The sequence below is a fragment of the Gavialis gangeticus genome, unplaced genomic scaffold (genome assembly GCF_001723915.1).
Source record: "Gavialis gangeticus isolate Ggan-Ray unplaced genomic scaffold, GavGan_comp1, whole genome shotgun sequence".
NCBI lineage: Eukaryota > Metazoa > Chordata > Crocodylia > Gavialidae > Gavialis > Gavialis gangeticus.
The window spans coordinates 12,201,145-12,214,788 of NW_017729011.1; the positions used below are offsets into that span (position 1 = coordinate 12,201,145).

The 13,644-nt window shown below is 42.9% G+C and overlaps 1 protein-coding gene and 1 long non-coding RNA gene across 2 annotated transcripts in view; both read right to left on the reverse strand.

Annotated features, from left to right (window-relative positions):
- LOC109292886 overlaps positions 1-3,251 on the reverse strand; it is a 9,049-nt gene extending 5,798 nt beyond the window's left edge. Inside the window, exon 1 of the long non-coding RNA XR_002096201.1 lies at positions 181-3,251. This is a non-coding gene — a long non-coding RNA (uncharacterized LOC109292886). The remainder of the gene's footprint in view (positions 1-180) is intronic.
- Positions 3,252-3,301: 50 nt separating this feature from the next.
- Positions 3,302-13,644, reverse strand: part of BRINP1 (BMP/retinoic acid inducible neural specific 1) — a 123,752-nt gene continuing 113,409 nt past the window's right edge. Inside the window, exons 7-8 of the mRNA XM_019510520.1 lie at positions 12,353-12,575; positions 3,302-4,533 (exon numbers count right to left, since the gene is read on the reverse strand). Coding sequence (XP_019366065.1) covers positions 3,393-4,533; positions 12,353-12,575 — 1,364 coding nt within the window. The 3' untranslated portion in view covers positions 3,302-3,392. The remainder of the gene's footprint in view (positions 4,534-12,352; positions 12,576-13,644) is intronic.

The following is a 13,644-nucleotide window of genomic DNA, read 5'->3' on the forward strand; positions in this document are numbered from 1 at the left end:
CATTTTGTCTTCATATCATGATGCAATGATATCCTGTTGTGTTGCAACATCATCACACATTGACACTACATGAAGACTCCACATCACCGTGTTGATGTGACATTGCATATTGATGCTACGTCACAATATCATGAACTCCTGAAATAAATTTCAGACACAAAGAGGGTGTCTATACCAAACCTTTAACCCTCAAATTTCCCACTTTTGCTTTCTATGTGGGAAAGCAAATCTTCTCCAAGTGATAGTGATTGCTGGAATGTGAGTGAACTTCAGCCACTGACATTTTTACCCATCTGCTGTCGAAAGTAACTTGGGTCATTTCTTGACAACAGTTGGTTAAAATTCTGGTGGTTATTTGTGCCTTGTCTAAGCTAAAAGTCCCCCTGTTACTGTCACCAGCTGAAGTCTAATGTAACTAAAGCCATTGAGTTTAACTATCCCATTAAGTCAAAGGGAGACACATGAATTTAGTTGGTTAGGTAAATGGGTCCTGTCCTGCAAACACAGGGCAGAACTTAGAAAATGCATCTGCTGATGACCCATAGGATTTATGGTTGGATGGCAATTCCTTTTGCTGCTGGTGACTAGAGCTGGACGAATAATTCATAAGAAATGATTCATCTGATGAATTCCATTCCTTTTTTTGCATTAGCAAATTCACTATTTCAGATTATTCACCAAATAATTTCAGTGAATGCATAATGCATTTCAGTCTATTTGTTCAAGAACAAAGTTTGATATTTTAAAAAATATTAATATTGTCAGTAGTAATAGTAGCAAGTTTAAATGTCAGCTCTTTTGGTCAGTTGGGTATTTTACATGGCATAATTCTAGTCCCTGAATGGATGGATTTAACTCTTAGAAAAATGGTTTCCCCTATGAATACTCATAACTACAAATTTGAAATTTACTTCCCATGAATACTCTCCAGTTTTAGCTTAAAACTAACTGTTTCCATGCATATTCCTGCCAGGGAATTTGCTTGCTGGAATGTTTACAGAAAGCCAACACAGAAGGGTCACAAATGCAAATAGCCCCCTAGGGCCAACAGCAGGGTTTGAACTTGAACTGTCAGCTTTACAACCAAGAGCCTCTAGCACTTGAACTTAAAAAGGATACACCCATTAAACAGTAACAGACCCAGAAACCTCTTACGTGGGCCAGCCACAAGAGGTGGACAAAAAGACCTCAAAGTCAGTTACACAAATACAAAATGGATTTGCTTAAACATTGGAATGGACAGATGGCCAAGGAAAAAAAAATTGCAATATTCACCCATCTCCACCAATGACACAAGCACTTCCCTTCACTTTGACTGATATTTGTGACTTTCATGGTGGATCTGATGCATACACTTCTGAATGTGGAAGGCGCTTTTCTCTCTCCTGAAATCAATTCAGTATAGCCTGGCTATACCCTCCCTAACTAATTTATTCATGGATTTCTCTTAGTGAGCTTATACCTTTAAAGGTATCCAATTCTTTCCTCTCATTGTTGATACACAGTAGAGACAGGCCTGAACCAGTCTTACACTGAAATCTGAATCTAAATCCAGATTTAATTGCCCCAGTTGGCTACTGTCAAAAAAATAACAGCACAATACTTTTGGCTCCATAGGCATAGTTTCAAAAAAAAAAAAATCTAAGGAATTTAGGTGCCTAAGTCTCAGCATTTAAACCCTAGGCTCTACAATAGCCTAGGTCTCTACAATGGCCAAACCAAACACTTGGATCCAAACAGCTTAAGAATTCAATGTTCAGATCCAAGCTTGATCAAATCAGATCTGAATTTAGTGGTTTGGTTTAGGTTTCTCTCTGATGACTAGTCCCAGCTTGTGGCCAGGATAATGCTGCTTCTCTGAAAGCAGGCAGGCTAAAGAATTATATTTCTTGTTAGGCTCTACACTTTGTCCTTAGCAGCTCTTTACTAAGTCCCAAACAAACTGAAATAAAGAGAAACACAGCCCACATATTGTCTTTGAGGGGGTTACCCTAAAGCTGGGCTGAGCAGGTAATGATACACTCTGTGATAATTTAAAAAATCCAGCAAAAAATGTATCCATAGCATAAAACCTTTTGCAGGTTAATTACATGTTTGACCATTGGACCAAATTTCTTCTTGTTCTGTGGTTACGAATTTGGGGAAAGTTGGCCAATTGTTTTCAGTGTTGTTAATTTTGTGGCCATTTTGATGACATTTTGCAATAATGATTTTTTTTTTTCCTTTGAGGCAAAGAGGCTTTTGTTTCAGGAGAACCCTGGCTTTCATTTATGGTGAAAATGGCAAAAACAATTTTTTCCCCCCTCAGAAAATAAAGTGAATAAACTTCCATGTATCTGGCTTTTCTTAAGGTGACAAAAGCTTTGTACTGTTCCTAAGGCCTGAATTTTTCCAAAGTGACTAGTGATTTTGGGTTGCTTCAGTTTTTTGGGTCTCCTTGGAGAAGGGAGAAGATATGGTAAAACTCATAGGTTCAAAACCTCAACTAGAGCAACTGGCCATAGCTCTATTGCAGACAGTAGAGTTTGGAGTTAATGGGGCAACTTTAGCCAATGAACCATACCAGCTTGCACTAGCTGAGCATCTGTCCAATAGAGTTTTTGGTCACACAAGGAACTTCACTTTGAGAAATTGCTGAGCACCTACCTATAATAAAAGTCTCTTAAATTAGGCACCTAAAAATTGAAACATCCCAAATTGGAAATTTCTTTGGGAAAAGTAATCCTTCACACCTTCTTCTCTGTGCTTCTTACAGACAAAGCAAAAATATGACTCTCAAAGGACTGCCATCACCTCCTTACCAGTGACAAAACTCATCACAGGATGGGTGAATAATTGAACATAAAGCTGGTATAAATCTCAACAGAAGAAATAGTTTTTATCTTTGACCATTTACTCCCACTAGGAATAATGGCAGTTCTTTTACATTTACATATAATTCTTTTTTTTTTCTTTGTCTTGGCACCTGCATAGCAGAAATCTTTACAGTTCATTACAGAAATTTGTCCCCCTCTGCTCCTCCTCTTTTTATCTTTTTGCCGCACCTGAGGCCTAACAAGCAATACCCTTAAGGTCAAGAGAGAGTTAGGTGTGACCCTTTTATGACGGATTATAGAAATAACAAACATGCCTGACAGTTTTATACAGCTGCTAGAACGGGTTTAGTTTCCAACAAATGAAGAATTTCTTTTTTTTTTTTCCCCTTTTTTTGTATATTAATTACACGTTACAAATTTTCTTTTTCTTTCCCTTTCTTTTTCCTTTTTTTTCTTTCTTTCATTTTTTTCTTTCTTTCCTTCCCTTAATTTTTCTTTCTTTCTTTTTTTCCATTTTTTTTTTTTTTTTGTACAGCAAAAGGATCAGTCATTGATGTGTCCACTGAAAAGTCCGGGTTAGCAGAGTTTGGCTGTCATCTGGTCCGACTGTTTGAGGATCTCGGTGTTGTAGAGATCCAGCGCATGGTTCACACGGATGATCTCGCTGTTGGTCAGTTTCAGGCGGTGTTTGAGCATACAGGAGAACAGATCCAGCTGCGGCTTCCCTGGTGCCACGGGAGGCGCCAGTCTATTGATTCGGTCCCGAATATCCAGCAGCAAGAGCATGACGGAGGAGGAGGAATAGAACTGCCCACCTTGCGTGTACGACTGGTTGACTTGCTGTACAGCACTGCGCAGCAAGTCAGCATTAAAGCGCAAGCTGTAGCCATACACCTGCACATCTGAGATCTTGATGTAGAACTGACGCTTGGTGGGGTCCGAGAGGTCCACAGGCCCTTGGCCGGTCTCATTGCGCAGCAGGGAGGGCAGCCGAGTCCGGCTGCGTAGGTAGATGTGGACAGTCTCGAAAAAGGTTTTCCACCGGTTGCCCAGGAGCAAGGTCCAGTTGTAGCACTGGCTGTTCTGGAGGCGGATTTTCTCCCAGCGTGGGTAGCCATACTCCCCAAAGGGCATGTTCCAGCCCTCTGAGTGACTCCCACTGAAGGGGTTGACATAGACAAAGAACATAGGGTCCAGGCTGCTGTTGCGCATTTGGCAGATGCGCATGGAGATGCCGATCACCATGTGGATGAAGTCCATCCGGTTCTTGTTGCTCTTCAAGGTGAGGGACATGCGCTTGCGCCACCTGGGGTCGAAGAAGGTGTCCAGGCGGATCTCATTGCTGATAAAGGTGGTGTGCACGTACAGCCGGGAATCCATTTTCTGCAGCAGATATTTCAGCTCCAGATCCTGGAAGTCCAAGTCTGTCTCAAAGCTGATGAACTGCTCACTGCGCTCCGAGTCCACATTCTGCGGCTCACAGCGACCCCTGTAAAGCTTATAGCCCTTGTTGCATGAACCACAGAGGGAGATATTGGCTAGACTGCACATGGCGCAGCTGTTGTTGCCCCCGATGATGCAGGGAATGGGGCGCTGACACAGGCTGGTGCCCCCATGGCATACGCAGCTCCGTTGGCTCTCCAGGAAGGTCCCCCAGAACCCATTCTCATTGCAATAGAGCAAGGACTGGACGCGGGAGAGCCAATCCTGTATCGTCCTGCAAATAGGAAAAGAAAGGCTTTAGCACCAAGCATAGAGACAGGCTCTTAGTTACAGGGGAAGCTGGAGGTCAGTTTGTTATTGCTCAGATATGCTTAGGTGTGTGTCAAGTTTGCAGAACCAGCCTGCTCTTATGCTCAGCATTTGATTCATCCTATTCCAGCCCCCTGCCAGAGTTTTAGAGTCACTGCTTCCTCCTTCACTGCAGAGGACATGTCCTGCTTGGAAGCAACCATGGGGTATGCACCGTCTCTCACTTCACTCCTTTGCACTGTTCACAACATGCAAAGGAAACACAGGCTTACACACCCTTTGGCCAGGGAGTCCAGCCATGTGGAGTGGCATGAGCTCGAAGGGGCAAGTCTCCACTGAGAGTAGAGCTGGCAAAACTAAAGCAGGGGATTGCCAAGCGAGGTTACACAGGCCATTCCCACATGGCAAGTGGTCCCTTGATGTTCATTACCAGCTGTTGCAGATTATAACATCTCCTAGGCTGGGACTGAGCACTGAATTTGGGAATCCTCACCAGCTCCATGAGAGCTTCTGTTTAAAAATACTTAGCCTAGGATGTAATGAACTGAAACCCTCAGGAACCATGATCAGCTGACAGCACATGGGTCAGTCAAGGCTTGGGTATGTGAGCCTTCTGGAATAAACTTCTACTTCTTGTTATAGGAGTACTCCTTTTAAGTGACTGCTGCTATAAACCTCTATAACAACACCCTCACCATGTAACTAATTACTAGTACCCACAAGGAAGCCTTCTTTCTGACTATGCTAGATATCTACAACACCCCTCCATACATTTTACCCCTAGTACTCCCCTTAATAGCTAACACTATAAGCCCATAAATACAACACCCTGGCAATGTTACTGGCCACCCCTTCAAACCTCTGTACAGCATTTCTTTTCTAACCAGCCCTCCCCAGAAGTCCTTTACAGCCTCCTTTCCCCACCAGCTAATGAATACTTCATTGTTTCCTCTGGGCAAAAACTTCTTGGTAGTGCTGCAGTGAGAGGGCTGGCTAATGACAAATTAGGATTCAGTCCCTGTACAACAGGAGGAGTGATTATGGACAGAGGCTCTCAGAGCTGGATTAGTGAAATTCATGGCACCTGCATAGCCTGACCTCCGAATAATCATTAAGCTGTGAGTTGTATCAAAGAAGGCATTAAATGAAGAACAGCAAGATGACTAGAGGGAGGGGAGGGGAGCAAGGAAGGGAGGGAGGGAGGGAGAGAAATGGAAGAGAAGAAATAAATAAGGAAACAAGAGGGAAAAATAGGATGAAGAGCTGGAAGGAGGGAGAAGTGAAAGGAAGACATGCAGGGAACAAGAAATTCTGAGAGAGAAAAATAAAACAGCCAAAAGAATGAGAGAGGGAGAGGGAAAGGGGCATGAAAAAGGAAACTGGTGGGGAGGAAAGGAGAAGCCAGAGAGCAGAGGGAAGAGAGAAAACAGAAAGAAATGCAGTAAGAATGACAGAGTGAGAAAAGAAAGTTTAATGAGCAAGGAAACACGGAGGGCTGGGAAGTGTGAAGGGATCATTAGCACATTCCTCACTGGTTTTGGAGCTGTCCCATTCACAGTGAAGTGGACGACTCCTGCAACTGGAAAGGGCCCAGAAAGGCCAGGGAGGTTGGGAACCAGGCACCAACTTCCACAAATATCAGTACGTAGACAGCAACAGCTCTGCCTGGGCCCTGGGAACAGTGCACAGGACACCTCCTGGTTAATAGGACAGCTTTGCTCTGCAGGGGAGGGACAGGGAGGAGGAGGTAGCACAGTTTTACTGCAAAACAGGTTGCTGAAGGCAACAAGGAGTTTCAAAATGATTCCCCTGGGATCTAATTCGCCTTCTGCTTGTGGGTGAATCTCAGCTCTGCTCTGCTGCAATGAAGGTATTTCCTCTCCAGCTGGAGCCCTGTGACTCCTGCCTGGAAAGCAAGACACTGAGGTAGGAAAGAAGTCAGCTTGCTAAAGTGCAGAAAACACTATGCTCCCTGACCATCGCATAGAGGGGTCACCTTCCTCTAAGGGGAAGCACAACTCAATGCTCCTGCTGTTCACAGGAATCTAAATATAAAGCTGCAGGATTATGAGCAGGTGCATGGGGGAGGGGGGAGAAAGAAACTCCCATCTGTCAAACCAGTTCTTGCCTGCATGGGTGAAAGGATCACTGGTGAAGCACGAGGCTTCCTAAAGTTTCTTCTCCCCATGCCGAGACTCAGTGACAACAATGTGAAATAACAGCTTGCCGCAAATATAACAGTGCTTGTCTCTTAAAGAGATGTTCCGAGCTTCCACCTACACTGTAATTTGCACCATGACAAATATAGCAGGAAGGAAGGAAGGGTGGGCTGTAGGGATGAGGCATAGGGTTGGGAGTTGAGAGGCTTGGGTTCAATTCCTGCCCCTGTCATATAATCTGTCTCAGTTCCCTGTCTGTACGGAGGGATATTCTTTCCCTAGCTTGCTCTGAGGCTACATGTTTTTGGGACAGGAATTGGTGCCCATTAAGTACTGAAGTGAGAAGATGGTGTGCTTTTGGCCTCAGCACCAAACTGGAGTAGTCATGTCCCTGTGCAGTGCTACAGCTCCGCAAGACCTAAGGATAGGACAATCGAAGGAAAGAGGATACTTCACAGGTTTAACATTGAGCACAGTACATCTTGGGACAGGACAGTAGGAGCTTAGTGAGGGTTCCGGGCATCCCCATGGATTCATGGCTGTGGAGTCTCATTGGTAATTGTCTGACAGCAGGTTTGTGCTAGCTGGGCTGGAACAAAAGGATCACAGGGCAGCCATCAACATATTGCCAGGGAATTCTCACTTCTAAGTGTGGGGGGGGGGACTCTGTGTCGGACATGCAGCTGGCCTCTGCAGCTCTGTACTCCCTTCTGCAGGAGTCCCTAAAGCAGGACAGGACCAGGCCATAGCTGGAGTGATCTCAAACCTAGTGATTCTGTACCCTTGCGATGGTGCCAGATGCCTCCCTTCTGATGCTACACGAGTCTTGGCATGCAAGGAGGGAAAAATCTGACCTGTCACCATTTAAGGGTCACACTCATTTTTGGAAACCTTTGTGCTTTGGTTGCAGGAACCAAACACACAACACCCTCCATGTCCTTCGCAGCCGTTATTACCTCCTGTCTTTACTCCTTTGATCTTGCTGGGTCCTCCTTAATATTGCTATGCAGTGATTAGCAATAATAATAGCACTAATAATAATAAGAGGGTGGAGTGATTCTAGCATGTATGTGTGGCTAAAAGAATAACCTTTGCATGCTTCATGCTCTAGAAAAACAAATAAAACCATTTTTCCTTTGCTTCGACCCCACCTTGAGAGAAGAAGCAGCCTTCTTTTAATGCTATTTGTTTGGGGCCCTCATTCCCACTAGAGGTGACTGAAGCCATCCACAGGGAACCGCTAAGGACCGTGTGGTTCACTCTTGATCCACCTGAGACCTATTACTATTATTATGTTCTCTTCTGATCTGCTCTAAGGGAGGGCAGTGGAATGACCCTTGCTGTGACAGCCCCCTCAGCCCTACAGAGCAGGCAGAAATGTGCCCATTGGGAGAAGAAGCTAATAGCAGTCTCTTACAGAGTCATAAAAGTGCAAGTAGCTGAATGAATTTGATCTGAGCATTAAAAGGAGAATGTTAACATGGGGAGAGGAATAAGAGGCTAAGGCTGAGTTCTGGTGACTCCCCAGCTCTAGGCTTTGCCACCAACCGACTACAAAAGTGCAGCTTGAGCTGCTAATACATGAACATCCAAGAGGAATTGAGAGGGTGAAGGTATATGTCAGCACATGAACCATCCTATGCAAGTGAATGCTGTTTATGCAGCAGGCATAGGCTCATACAGGTGAGGTCTGCTGCAAATTTGATTGAGTAGCTAAGAGTGCAGATGCGGGTACACCTGGGTGCAATATGAACTCATACATGTATACTAGTATGAGTAGATTACATGCAACATACACACACACACACACACACACACACACACACACACACACATGCATGCAAACTGCACGTAGATGTAAATAGCCATGCACAATCGCTGATGTAAATCAGGGGTACTAGATGCAAAGATGCCTTAAGAACTATCATCTGCATAGTCCCGAATATCAGGGACGAGTTTCAGCCTGGCATAAGCAACTAGAACTCTACTCTTTTTTTTTTTTTTACATCAGGGCTGAATTTAGCTTCTGATGCGCATTCATGCATAAAATGATTTCCTGTGTATGCAAATATATTTGCATGCTATTGTCCTGATTCTCTGCTCCCTTAGACTGAGTTGATACTGAGAGAATGCCATTGATTTCAGGAGATTTAGAGCAGTAGAGAGCTGGTGGAACTGAGTGCAGAATTGGGCCCTCTGTGTCTAGTTTCAAGCTTGCTTCAACCAGTATAAACGAGGAATAACTACACTGAAGTCAGTGGAGTTAGACTACTTTTACACACCCTATGTGGGTGTGTAAAATGGCAGGGGGTGGATGTTTGTTACATGTGACCGTGCACATTACAAAAGCAAATCTACATGGGCATTTGTGTAGGCTGCCAATATCTCATTCCGGAGGGGGTGGGGGGGGAACATTTATAGCTGCCATACACAGAAGGTAAACAGAAATAAGCCAGTTTAGCAAGGGCTGACATGCTAAAATATACAGCAATTTAACAAAATGGAAATTATGCCATGTCTTCATCTAGCCCAGATGCTCATTGGATCCTAGAGATGCAGAACTGCTCTCTTTCCCCCTACTCTTTCCTTGGATATCTCAACACCCAGGAGGCAGTGAAGAAGAGGAAAGGCGTCTCAGCTGAGATCTGGAAACCAGTAATTTTCCTGCTCCCCAAATCAGCATTTTCAAGTGAAAATGGGCAGAGAGAAGAGGATGGTACACTGTATTCCATGCCTCAGCACTCTCCAGAGATGCAACCAGGACAGAAAAAAAACAACACCTGCCATCTGCTCACGGTGGCAATACATTAAATCAGAAAAATAAGAAGCGAAGCCCAGGGCAGAGCTAGGACCAAACGACAGATTTGACAGAAAGCAAAGTGAGAGATGATGGAGGGAGGGAGGGAAAAAGATGTAAAAGCACAAGGAATAGAGAAAGACAACGTAACATTTCAAAGCAAGTAGCAGAGTTAATGTATAGTTCTTGGAGGAGTGTTTCCCACCTACAAAAATCACCCCCACCCCAAAACTTCATTGTGGCTTTTGAAGGATGTACATCATTGCAAAGGTTACGTTCCATAGTGTCTGGTGCCCCTGCCAGTCAAAACTCAGAAGTAGTTGAAAGGGAACTGTAAAAGAAAGGAGCCTATGTCTTCAAAGGTCACTGCCAAGCAATTTTATTCTCTACTATTTCGGTTTGATATTCCAAGCTAAAAAGAAAGCAGGTGACATCCTGCTGTGATTAAAAGGCAGGGTTAAATTTCAGTGGTTTGTTGTGGCTGCTTGTTAGATTAAAACAAGTCTCTGCAACAGGATAAACCAGAGTAGGTCGGGACTGTGCAACAAAGCAGATTTTTGTCCAGAATGGATCAGATTTGATTTAAAAAAAAAAAAAGTTTCTCGGGTCCAGGGAGGAATTTGTGTTAAAACAAGAGAACAAGCTCAGAGCAGCCGGTACCTTGAAGGGTAGGGCCCTCATCAGAGCACCAGAACAGCCAGGTTCATGTCTCGGCTCTGAATGAGGCAGTGCATTAACTGAGAGAGGCCTTTGACGGGAGAATAATTCTTCTCTCTCCTTGATTTGCAATCATTCAGATGTATTAGCCTCCTGAATTCATGATCATTTTGCAAGGCAGGTTGAGGTAAAATTGAAGGACCCACACTTTGATGTGGGTAGTAAGTGATTAGGTTACCAATTTTCTTTCAAATCTCTCTAAAAAGGGAAGACGTTAACATTTTTTTTTCCTTTTTGTTTTGCAAAACAACCCCTCCTTTTTTCAAACGGCTTGAACTGCTATGATGTTTCAAAGCCTTGGGTTTTTCAGTCTCGCGAGGTGACAAATGTGCTGTTTTATTTTCATTTGTAAGAATTGTGAAATGTATTCTTAACTGATGCCAATGAGGCTAGAATAGATGTTCTTCCATGTGTGTTGTTTATTCATTGATTTAAATTTGAACACCAAGTGAGGGTCTGGAGACGTAGGTTAAAACTTTAGAAGCCATAAATAAATCAGTTCATTTCAGCAACAATAATTAAAGAGTCATTTCTTTTTAAATCTACTAACTTGACTATGTCAATGTATTTTTAAGCACCAGCAACTCACTGCTGATCTTTAAAAAAATCCTTCTTTCTTAGTTACTGCTAAAGGTGATGTAGTATCATTCTAATTATAAAAATCTCTACCCTCCCTTTCTCTCGGACCCATTACCTCTCCTTTTAACTGGAGGGCAATGAATAACAATCCCATTTCTCTCTTTTAGGTTACTACTGAATATAAAATGTACTATTTATTCTACGCTTTTGTATCTAAGAGAGACTTGCTCTCGATATAACCTCTGCATCCTTTCAAGGCCTGTGGCATGCATGATAAGCATCTGCCTTTCTATAATATATACAATTAGGAAATTAGACTATGTCCTAGCCCCAGCGAGAAGATAGTTGAAATAAATACCTCTCTCTCCGTATCTGTCTACTGAGCCAGTCCCCCTTCTTGCTACAAATGTAGAATGACAAATAAGAGTGGAAATGATAATATGCCTGGTGGTGTTGACTTAAACAAATCAGGCACATCAGTCAGTTAAAAACCCAGCTGCCAGCATCCATTTCATTCTCCTTCACCCAGATTTTATAGTGCTTGTTGGAGGCTCCCTTTCTGCCTGGCTGGCTTTTTAAAACAGAAGCAAACTGCTAAAGACATATTTATCTAAAAGCTTTGCAATGGCATGCTTGGCTGGATATCTGCTAGGTGCTGCTTGCTTTGTTGTTGTTGTTGTTTTGTGCTTCAAAATCATATGTGTATGTGTTTGTCACTCGGGGTTCAGTCAGGATTTTTAAGAACAACTTAGCCAAGTGGCTATGTGAGCCAATTTCTAAATGCTCTCCAGAATAAAAAAAAGAAACCCAACAAATTAAATTTGAACCAAGTGGATATTTCCCTTGTCCTTCATATCCCCACTGGGATTTTGTCTACCTACGCAAAAACGCTCTATAATTAAAGAGACCTTGAGGAGCAGGAAGCATTACGTCAGCCATGTATGGCTAACTGAAAACTCATAATGCTCATTGCCCTATGGATCAGATGGTAACGAGAGCCTCTAAGTTAGCCAATTAATTCTCTCCCAAAGTAGAACATTCTGCTGATCAAGCTGGTGAAGGAAATCAGTTCCTCTACAAATGCTAACTTGGCCCTGCTGCTTCCAGAGAGGCTGAGAAGAGGAGGAGCTTGGCTCATTATTTCCAAGGTTCCTGAGTCACTCCTCAATCTCAGACAAGTGCTGGGATATGGGGGGAAAAAAAAAATGTTTATCAAATCCACAGAGACCAAACTCCAAAAACATTTGGAAGCAGATCTAAATCCTGCCATGTAGAAGCCAGCGAGAAGTCACTATATAATGTCAACAGCTGCTTTAGCCATAATGGGAAACCACTTATTCACTAACTCTGCGAATGCCGCCTTCCCTCTGTCTCCTTTATAGCTGTATCACTAGGGTCCTATTTGCTCCAGGCCCACAGTATCTCTCCATTTTTCTCTGACCTTTGTAAAAGAAAGAGACAACGTATCTCTCATAATGCTTCTCAAAGAGGCACAGAACCAGTCTGAGCACAGGAGGTGGGGATTCGAGTACCTTTCTCTAGGCAGCTGGTGGTTAGGGTTGTGCCGGCACCGGACACTGAGGCCAAAGAGTTTGCGGGCAGTGCGCTGGATCTTCTGACGCTGCGCCTCCAAGGAGCTCTGGAGGAGCTTGTATCGGTTCTGAAGATCCCAGTCATTACCCCAGTGCTGGTGGATGCTCCCGATGGTCAGGAAATGGTTGTTAGGTAGCCTTTTCATGAAGGATTTAAACTCATCTGTAAATGCACAACACATGTAGAGAGATTCTCACTGTCCTGAAACTTAAGTGTGCCATACTAGTGGGATAGAGAAGCAATAAGGATTGTGGTGCAGTCAGTTATTAATGACCAGCTAAGGGAAGCTGGTGGCTGTTAATCTTGAGTTTTGTCATTACCCCCTCCTCCCTTGCTTGGTTATGCTACTGTATGGGGAAATTAAAACCAAAGCATATGAGGACTGAGGTGTTTATCCTTTAATTATACACAGGACATAAACAAAATAATCTAGAAAATTAGAAAATAATTTAGAAAATATTTTTTTCTAACAAAAAAAAAGGCACGTGAGAAATTTCAGTTGTTGTTTTGTTTCCTTTTATTTAAGAGTGCAGGGGAAATAGGCAGAAATCACATTATTTCCCAAAATAGAGCATTTGGTTTCTATCAAGTTCTATTTGCAACCTTAGGATCTTGCTAAAAGGCAAGGCTACACTTGAGTTACAAAGGAGAGGCATTCCAAAGGGGAAAAGCCTGGGAGCTGTTTCCATTGAAAACAGCAGTAAGTTCAAAACTGGAAATTTTCATGAAAAAAGTTACTGATTTGAAATCGTCTATTTTTGCCCCATAAAAATCACTAGGCTGGCAAATGAAAAGATAGTCACTTTCTACTCATTCTTGTTTTATTTTCCCTCCAAATGCTTTCTCCTTTTTCATCCTTCTTTTTTAGTTTAAAAAGGAACAACAGCAACAAAAAAAACTAGGGGAAAACAGAAAAAGTATCAAAATAATTAAAAATAAACATTTAATAAATTTTAAATTGTCATGGAAATTTTCAAAATATTGCCTACCGTTTCACAAAATAGTGCCTACCATTCAATCAGCTCTGGTTCATTTCTAACTCCTTAGCAGAGAAAATCTGTGTATTAGCCATCCAAATAGATGGATGGATAGACAGATAGTCGTTGTGTGCTCATAACTAGGGAATCTGAGCACCTAATAAAAACATAATTATCGCCACCACACTATAAAGGCCCACAGGACATCTGGTTTTCTCTGTCCTTCCCAAAGGCAGCTGGGAGATTTTTTTTTT